The sequence below is a fragment of the Dryas octopetala genome, chromosome 6 (genome assembly GCF_963921425.1).
Source record: "Dryas octopetala chromosome 6, drDryOcto1.1, whole genome shotgun sequence".
In the NCBI taxonomy this organism is placed as follows: domain Eukaryota; kingdom Viridiplantae; phylum Streptophyta; class Magnoliopsida; order Rosales; family Rosaceae; genus Dryas; species Dryas octopetala.
Window position 1 is genome coordinate 18,176,701 of NC_141371.1, and position 10,130 is coordinate 18,186,830.

General features: G+C 35.2%; 1 protein-coding gene across 1 annotated transcript; it reads left to right on the top strand.

Moving 5' to 3' along the window:
- Positions 1 to 6,052: 6,052 nt before the first annotated feature.
- Positions 6,053 to 9,847, top strand: LAC14 (laccase 14). Its single transcript, XM_086246774.1, has 6 exons — positions 6,053 to 6,139; positions 6,284 to 6,435; positions 6,601 to 6,845; positions 7,481 to 7,609; positions 8,298 to 9,272; positions 9,717 to 9,847. Exons 1-6 carry the CDS (start codon positions 6,053 to 6,055, stop codon positions 9,845 to 9,847), a joined length of 1,719 nt encoding a protein of 572 aa, XP_086102900.1.
- Positions 9,848 to 10,130: the final 283 nt, after the last annotated feature.

The window sequence follows — 10,130 nt, forward strand, 5'->3', positions numbered from 1 at the left end:
AGTACAAGAGTTCTACATAAGCTATACAACCAGTTTGAATAAAAGATAACAAGTGAAGGAAATAAACACATGTGAGAAATATTCAAAAGATCACATGGGATCAGAAACGGTTGGAGAGATTGTGCAGTTCCTGAATTGATGGGATGATGAAGAATTCAATCCAGAATTCAAACCATTAGGCTCGGACAGAATTGGGTTATTAATACTTTGGGGTCAATTCTATTTTAGGACACATATTTAAATTTGTATTGATGAAGGACACTAATTTAAAATTTGTATCAATGTAGGACGAACTGTTAGTTATGTTACTAACTCCATCCAAATGGAGGATAAATTAGTCTTTTCATATTAAATAAAATGTTAATTCTTAATTAAAAATAGTTAAACTAAAAACTAAAAAACAGTAAAACTAAAAACTAAAAAAGATTATAAATAAAAAAAATTCAAACTAACAATTAATTAAAAAGAAGTAAAACTAAAAAGTATTAAACTAATAACAAATAACCACAAAAAAAAAAAAGGGCAGTCGTGCAGGTCCAGATCGCACAACCCAACGGTGGCAGCCTATCTACTGGTGCAACCCCACCCTCCCCTTCTATATCTCTTTCTCTCTCAAAGAAGCCATTCATGTCCCAGAAGCTTCCTTTCCTTCTTTTTCAATGTTGGCCCATTTTCCTTTGAGCCCAAGTGCCCCCATGAATTAGTTTCACAGAGGTTTATTAATTGTTGCCGGCCTACCTCACTGCTTCGGCGGTGGGTTACAATACTGAAGAGAGAGAAAAGATGGAGACAGAGAGAGCAAGAGACATAGAGGGAGAAAGAGACAAAGGGAGAAGGGGAGAGAGAGAGAGAGAGAGAGAGAGAGAGAGAGAGAGAGAGAGAGGAATATAGGGAGAGATGGAGAGAGAGGGGGAGGGTGGGGCTGCCGCTGTCGAAGTTGGGTTGGGGCAGAGTGGGAGGAGTGATCTGCCATCTCCCTCTTTTTTTTTTTTTTTTTATTGTTATATTTTTACTCTACATTATAAGATTTTAAAACATAAAAATAAATCTTTTTTAAGTTATCCCTTAAAAAAAGTCATGTGACTAGCACATGGTATTTTTTTAACGGAAATTGTGAGAGAACTTACGATTCGTCCTACATTGATACAAATTCTAAATTAGTGTCCTCCATTAATACAAACCTAAATATGTGTCCAGAAATAAAATTGATCCCAAAGCATGTGTCTTATTTAGAAAATTTTCCCTTAAATTATTGATTCACAAATATAAGATAAATTGGTCAACTAAGGTCAAAGTTGGACAAATAGACAATCAAAACCAACTAGGGTTGACCCATCACACCCCCGAGTTAGTCTTGTTGTGCAAATCCTCTTGTGTAACAATACAACAATAGTTAATGAGCCCATGTGCAAACTCTAACAAAATAACAAGGATAAAGTAAAACTACTCGACATGGCACTCACTCGCTCATTAACGAACTACCTGGTAAAACTACTCGACATGGCACTCACTCGCTCATTAACGAACTACCCGATCGTCATTGAGGTGGGCGGTGTCTCATCATTGGAAAGAATCTCAATGATCACCATAACCATATTCCTGCATAGAAATTTGTGTAGGGGTGAGCATCACCAAACCATCGGATCCTTTGCTCGGCTCACCCAACTTAAAAGGCATGATCACACAAGTTTCTAGTTTTTTCTTAAATTACGTTGGCAGCCGATCAAACACAATCATACCCTCACACAGTAGGGTTCCACAATCACAACATCATACTCCAGAAATGATAACACAGATATGCACAGAATCATGCCATACAGGTATATACAATAGATTTGTCATCTTATTGTTTCAACATTTTATTCATGCATGGCAAAATCAATCGGCTTGTTCTGGTTTCTCCGTAGCACTTGACCATCATCCACGGCCATACCTACTCTTCGAAGATGAATAATGCTTTGGCAAAGCCTACAACTCTTTTATCTGTCTCCCACCCATGAATATTTATATAATGCATGCAACATAAATATCATGCAAGCATACCTTTGTCATCCTACAAGAGCAAAAATCACAACTTGTGATAAAATACATGTGGACCAACCTTAGCCGGCACTTCAGTACCCATTACTAGTCGGCCAAGTCAATTCCTAGTAGAAAGCTAGAACGCCCATATGCAACGCCAATGATAACTTCACGGTCGCACCTAGTATACTAAAATATTGCATGGTTGTGTTTCACAATACATCTAACTGTAATTATGGGGAGCCAAATGCTCAGTAGGCCCTACCAATAGTTTAGGGGATCGAAACCCAAGGTTAAAACCCTTAACCCTTCGTTCTTAAGCTAGTGACCCAAACACTTAATATTCATTAGTTCACAAATACTCAATGATATTGATGTCATGAATGAATGCACAGTTCTAATTGCATTAACTTATGCATATCCAAAACACAGAGGAATGCACATGCTCATCTTATAACAGCATTCAAGCATATATATAATCCATCAAATATTAAACCACAACATGGTTCTTGCATTATTTTATCCATCTAATCACAAGAATGTTAAGTAATACACCTAAATACATAAATTGCACAATTAATTATCCAAGTTACACAAATGAGGTTATTAGTCCATTTATCATATGTATGTATTACTCTAATTATAATACATGTTTCATTATGTAAGGGGCATCCGAGGTCATAGCAAGGGCAAGTTCACAAAAGGTCATAAGGTAAGTCCAACCAAAAGTCTACTTATTTTAACCAAAGCATCACAACTTTATCTTATCTAGGTGTTTAAGCCTCAAACCTAACCATTTATGCATTCTAAACCCTAACTAAGGTTTACAAACACGATACAAGTACACAAGTTGAGTAAAACCTCAGCATTCGAGTTCCATTACAAGTAGCAAGGCCATTTACATTAGGTTTAGTTATCAAGTTTAAGCTAAATCCACTTTATTTCACTAGGCAACAAGTGCACACTCTCTAAGCCATTGATTAAGCCATTATAAACCATTAAACAAGTTGCAAATGAAAATAAATTAATTAATAACATATATGAAGTGCAAATATAGAAGTAAGAAAGGTAAACTCTGAGAGGAATGCTAGAACCTAGCACTTTCCTCCCCCTTGATCACTTCAAAGGCTTTTCTCTCTAGGACCAATGATCTCAGTGGTCTCCCTAGGCACCGATTCAAGTTCATGCAACATGTAAAGTAAGTTGAAATCTTCAACATGTCACCATGGATAGAATTTCTCTTACAAGGTTATCAAATAGCAAATTCACATTCCGTAAGCATACAAGCGTGCACACATGCCTTTTATATCACTATAGCCATCCATAAGACAACATTTAACATTTAGGAATCAGATCTCACAGTAACAAGTTCAGCAAGGCAGTTGGCATATCAAACACATAAGCATTCCCACACCATTCAAACACATGTGCAAACAAGACCTTGATTTTATACTTTTCTAGAAAACTTAGTTTTTGGGTAAGCACTACTCCCCCTACCTAGTTGAGTAATTGCACCAAGACCAAAGGCTTCCCCAAGTAGCAAGTCCTTGAGTTGAATCACATGCCACACAAGAAATTACAATAGAGATTCACAAGAGTCGTAGTTATGCAAGCAGACTTGTTTGACAAGTAAAAATTATTCTGAATCCTTATAGGCTTGCTATTTCATTCCCAAAATGGTTGAATCTTATGTACGGATTAAAGTGGGGTATCAAGGTCGACTCACTTTGTTGATATAAGAGTGGAAGGTAAAACAATTTTGTTTTTCTAAGACTTTGTGGTCCTCACTCACTAATTTGGTTCTAAGGGTTTAGTAAAAATAAAAAGGAAATTTGGGAAGAAATTCCACATACCACCATCTCGGTATTATGTGTTTCCAAATAAAATTGACATTACCGTCCTCATATTCCACCCTGGAACCCAAAGTGATCATATGGGGTCCAACACCGATAAGATGTCGGGTCTGCTAACCTCAATCACCCTTGTGATATTTATTTCAAAGCCCATCTACATGGATAATTCTACCGAAAATTCAACAGCACCTTCACTGTAAATTAAACAATTTCACCTATTCATAAATCAAATAATATATGCTTCTAATATTGTAACAACCAACCCCAACTACAACCCAATAAGGGGTCTCAAACCCATACCAAGTTACACATAGTCTAGTTAGAGCATACTAAAGGGTTTACAATCGCCGATAATTTAAACAATAAAAGAGAACATTGATCCATTATACCAACAGGCTAGGGATAGGAAACTTGAATGCCTCGACGTGGTGTGATGAGTGTACATTTTGCATCATTTTATGATACTAATTCCCTAAGCTAGAGTGTTAGAACTCGATACTTTTGTGTCTGTTGTCTTGTTTTTGTGTTTTAGGGTCAAATAAAACATAAATAGAAAAAAAGAGCAAATGGAGCCGTTTTGGGACATTTCCTGGTCAAACTAGGAAAAAAGTAGAAAACCTAGTCAAATGAGGATTCCTAGTCACAAAAGGAAACATCAAGCCTAGAATCATCATTGTCAAGCTAGAAATAAGAAAACCTAATTGGAGCAGGAATTTCTAGTTGAACTAGGAAACCTAACCCTACTTGGGAAAGGAGATCTAATGATGCTAAGAGTCACCAGGGGCAATATGGTCATTATGAGAGGTGAACTGGACATGGAATCCTACATTTACAAGGAATCCTAGTGAGACTAGGAAACGTTGGTTAAAATCAACTTAATCAAGTCAAGGTTCCAGAAGTTTCTAGAAGGTATTGGACATCCATGGAATCAAATGGGATGAAGAAATGAAATCAAATCCAAGAGGGAGAGAGGGGCAAAATTAGAAGGTCAAAGTCAATGGTCAAGGGTTGACTATGTCATGTCATGAAGTCAATTGGGCTTTGGGCCTAGGTGAAGTCGAAATGCAAGAGAAGGCATAATGGCAGCTCATGTGCCAAAACCATGCAGCAAACCCTAAAGCCCAATGCACCAAGTCCTAGCAACAGCCCATGCGCAAGATAAGTGAACCCTAAGGCCCATGCCGTCTAGCCCATGTGTGTAAACCCTAGTCTATGCTGCACACCCTCTTTCCCTTGTCTCACAAGGAAGACCCCCTACCTATGTCGTCCAACCCATCTGTGGACACCCTAAGGCCCATCGGAACTGTTCATATTTTAGGGCATCATTCAAAGATCGCCCTTTCAAAAAATCAGCCAAATTGAAAACTGTTTGGCCAGTACATTACTGTCAACATAATTTACCCTTTATCTGACAAACTGTATTCGTCTGCATAGTTTGGATGATCAAACAATTACGGATTTTCATGTCTCGCTCGGGGGTGGAAATTCAAAATACCAAGCTGTTAGGATGAAACTGCTCTGGGTCAAATAAGTGGTAGGCCAAGCCACTTGTACTATTTTATGCAGAATATGTCCACCTCTTACATGATGAATTAGGGGTAACTCCTTGAGTAATGCCATTTTACTTCCTGTAGGCTTTCTCTTAGCCCATTAAAAGGAAGGGTTATTATGGACTTTTTCTAATTCAAAAGATTTGGAGGATAATTCTATGCATATTTCATTGGGTGCGAAATATAGAATTTATACAAATATATGTCACTAAAAGAGGTAAGAAAACAATATATATATATATATATACAAGAATGCTCTAAAACTAACTAGTTGTAGTAAGGTAATCACTAACTAGTTGTAGTAAGGTTGTATATATATTATATGAAGAATGTTCATGGTGGTTGGTGGAGGTAATCAAAATATGATTCAAAGATCTACTATCTATTCCCAGCAACCAAATCCTCTAATTTAAGAAAGATGTAAATTTTGCAGATAAGAATCCATATGGAAATTAATTACTTGCTATGAAAAGGAAATATTGTGAGGTGTATACAATGAGTTCTTGGTACATATAAAAGGAAAATGAAAGTAAAAAACAATGAAAGAAAGAGAGTAGATATACGAGCAGTCTTGTGAGAATTTGGGATTTGAAACCAATAATTGTGGTCTTTGAGAGTTTTGCTCCTATGGTTAATGGTATAGGGCTCTTTGTGTTTTTTGTTTTTCTTATTATAGATGCTGCGAGTGGGAAAATCCATCACCATAAGTTTGTGGTCTCTCTCTCTCTCTCTCTCTCTCTCTCTCTCTCTCTCTCTCTCTCTCTCTCTCTCTCTCTCTCTCTCTCTCTCTCTCTCTCTCTATATATATATATATACATATTATGTGTGTAATTTAATGTATTGACTTTGTTGTTGTAGGTGAAGTCATCTTCTTATACTCGACTATGTAGTACGAAAGACATCTTGACTGTGAATGGGCAATTCCCAGGGCCAACTTTGGAAGCTCATAGAGGAGATAAAATGGTTATTAAGGTCTATAACAAGGCAAATTACAATATCACTTTTCATTGGTGCGTGGCTTCCTTCGTTGCGTTGCCTTTATAGTATAGTCCATGATGTTCTCAATCTATTACATGATTAATTAAGTTTATGCTCGTTTAATTAAGGATATAATATTATTGAACAAGAGTAATATATATCTGTATGTTGGAAATTTATATTTTAGTTATTTGCAGGCATGGAGTTAGACAAGAAAGGAATCCATGGTCAGACGGACCTGAATATATCACACAATGCCCTATTCAGCCTGGAGACAAGTATGCTTACAACATTGAGTTGACTAGAGAAGAAGGAACAATATGGTGGCATGCACATAGTGGGTGGGCAAGAGCAACAATTCATGGAGCAATTTTTATTTATCCAAAGCCTGGATCTCCTTATCCCTTTCCTAAACCTTATGCAGAGGTCCCAATTATACTAGGTACGTACTTCTTTTTGTCAGAATAATAGGTACCTTCATTATTACTTAAGTTATTCATGTTAACAATTTTATTGTACAAAGTATCTTAAAAATGCGCTTTATATATAATCTTTTGGGATTAGCTCTAGTGGTGAGGGTGTGTGGAGTAATAAATTAGGATTAAGATATGTACAGGTTTCGATCTTCTCCAATATAAAAAGATAAGAAATAAATGAACCACGTAAAACCTTAGATTGTGAATGACTTCTTTTAGGCTTCCATTTGGAATTTAATTGAGATTTTAAATACAATGATTTTAGTAAGTTTTATAGTAAAATTATTTTTTTTTCTAAATCAAGTAAATTTTGCAAGGTATAAGTTAGCATAATACATAATAATTTGTATTTGTTTGGAAACAAATTAAATAAAAGAAATGTATGGATTTCAATTTTGAATTGATTCATTGTAGGTAGTCGACATTTCAAATTTGTAATATTACATTGCATACGCTGTGAAATTCAAATACATTGTATGTAATGTAGTGATTAAATTTAAATACATTGTATTTAAATTTTTATGATTACTCTAAACTAATTTTTTATTTTGGATTGGGATGTCCAATAAATATAACACCAATGTTCTTGTTGTATATTTAGGTGAGTGGTGGAAGAAAGATGTAATGGAGATACCAAGAAATGCAAATATAACAGGAGGAGAACCTATACTGTCAGATGCGTATACCATAAATGGGCAACCTGGCCATCTATATCCGTGCTCCAAGAAAGGTATATATATCAAAAGGACAAGGATCTCCTACCCATTTTCTCTACCATGCTTGGTACAAGGCTAAAATCTTAGCCATTGAACTCATCTTTCTCTCCCTTCTTTTTCTCTTTCTACTCTCTCTTCAATGGCTAAGATTTTAGCCTTGTACCAAGCATGGTAGAGAAAATGGGTAGGGGATCTTTGTCCTTCTTATTATATTTTCTAATTTGGTAATTGACACATATCAATATAATAGGAAAGATATGTGCCATAATTATGTGCCAATATTTTCTATTTCTTAACGTTTGGTAATCTTTCCTATTATATTTTCCATTTTTCAATAAAGCCAAATAATAAAAGAATATATATGGTAATTTTTACATTCTAGATTAACTATGGAATAGAAATACCACCTCCTTCATGGTATTTCTATTCCTATTTTTTTATGGAATTGGTTTACAGTAAACTAAGGTCAATTCCTTAGTTTTGTTTCCTTTACAGTCAATCAAACATCAAGTTTTCCTGGAATAGAATCAAATTCTCATTCCAAGTTTTGGATTACGGCCAAACAAACATAGCCTAAGGGTAAAGTTCAAGGATCATTGTTTGTCATTTGTGTTATATATATATATATATACCCACAACTTAATTGATAGACCTAGTATTGTACATCATCTTAATTAATTAATTAATTAATAAATGTTATAGGGACTTTTGAAATGGTAGTGGAGCATGGAAAAACCTATCTTCTTCGGATAATCAGTGCAGTTATGGATGAAGAGCTTTTCTTTGGCATAGCACACCACAAAATGATGTTAGTGGGAAAGGATGGATGCTACACAAAACAAATTGAAACATCTTACATCATGATAACCCCTGGCCAATCCATGGATGTTTTATTACATGCAAACCAACCTCCTAGTCCTAGTCTTTATGTCATGGCTGCAAGACCATATTCAAGTGCTGTAGGAGCTGGTTTCGATAAAACCATGACAACTGCTATTGTCAAGTATCGCAGCTCATACCATCATCATCATCATCATTCACCATTCATAAATCCTTATTATTATTTTCCAAATCTTCCTCCTTATAACAGAACACAAGCATCAAATGACTTCACCAAGAAAATTAGGAGCTTGGCAACAAAAGATCATCCAACCAAAGTCCCACTACAAGTAAAAACCCACTTGTTCTTCACCATTTCTGTAAACCTTCTTAATTGTAGTAATAAGCCATGCGCTGGTCCATTTGGGAGAAGATTTGCTGCAAGTGTGAACAACATAAGCTTTGTCGCCCCACCAATTGATATACTTGGAGCTTACTATTATAAAATCCCAGGAGTTTTCAGAAATGATTTTCCAAGAGACCCACCTAAGAAATTTAATTATACTGGTGATGGTCTTCCTGACAACTTTTTGACACCCACCTATGGCACAAAGGTGATGGTTTTGGAGTACAATGCAAGTGTTGAGTTGGTTTTGCAGGGAACCAATGTGTTAGCAAGTGATAACCATCCTGTGCATTTACATGGGTATAGCTTTTATGTGGTTGGCTGGGGAATTGGAAATTTTGACCCCATCAAGGACCCTTTAAGCTACAATCTTGTTGATCCTCCTGAGGAGACTACAGTTGGAGTTCCTAAGAATGGTTGGGTTGCTATCAGATTTAGAGCAGATAATCCAGGTAATTAATATTTTAACATTTCCTTAAATTATCTTGCATGGATCCATTCCCATAAATAGATCTAAATTAAATGAACCATTTGGTTTTAAGTTTATTAATTAGCATTGTAACTTTTTTAATTAGATTTTAACTAGAATTATTAATTTCATACATGTTCATAAAATTTACTTATAATTTAAATATTTGAGAAAGTAGGGGATTTCAAAGGTTGAAGAGAATAATGTTCTTTCAAATTCTTCATTTTCTTCTATATTTACATTCCATTAAGATAAGAACTGAATATTTCTAAAGTAAAATCTAAATCCCTTATTTTAAATCCTTACATCTATATCATCCCTCAGTTTTCTTTGTTTATCTTTTCTTTTTGTCATCATCTTCATATACATACATTTTGGCTATTATTTGGTATCCAAAATTTTCTAATTGTTATTATGATGCATGCAGGTGTATGGTTGATGCATTGTCACATAGAGCGTCATCAAACATGGGGAATGAGCATGGTATTCCTAGTAAAAAATGGTCATCGTCCTCAAAATAAAATTCTTCCACCTCCTAATGATTTGCCCACTTGTTGAGGGTAACTGATTCTTAACTGAATTTTATTTATGGTGCAACAAATATGAAAACAATTTCATATATTTTTGCGGTTATGAACACCTCCAAATAAACATAAGTTTTTGATGTTCATTATCCTATTGGTTTTCTGTTGCTAAGCAACAGTGAATCATTATATTATTGGTTCTTGTTTAATGTTATATGGATCAAATTAATTTTTCAACAAGCACTTTTGGGATCAAATAACTATTGGTCTAGTGTTATTTCTTTTCGAGTTGTTAAAACTGAAGGGAAATTTTATGG

What these genes read in the sequence shown, in the direction of transcription:
- LAC14 (XM_086246774.1), top strand. Translation starts at nt 6,053, where the DNA reads ATGGTTAATGGTATAGGGCTCTTTGTGTTTTTTGTTTTTCTTATTATA. An exon ending in TCCATCACCATAAGTTTGTG is followed by an intron (nt 6,140 to 6,283) that starts GTCTCTCTCTCT and finishes TTGTTGTTGTAG; the next exon opens with GTGAAGTCATCTTCTTATAC. An exon ending in ATTTAGAGCAGATAATCCAG is followed by an intron (nt 9,273 to 9,716) that starts GTAATTAATATT and finishes TGATGCATGCAG; the next exon opens with GTGTATGGTTGATGCATTGT.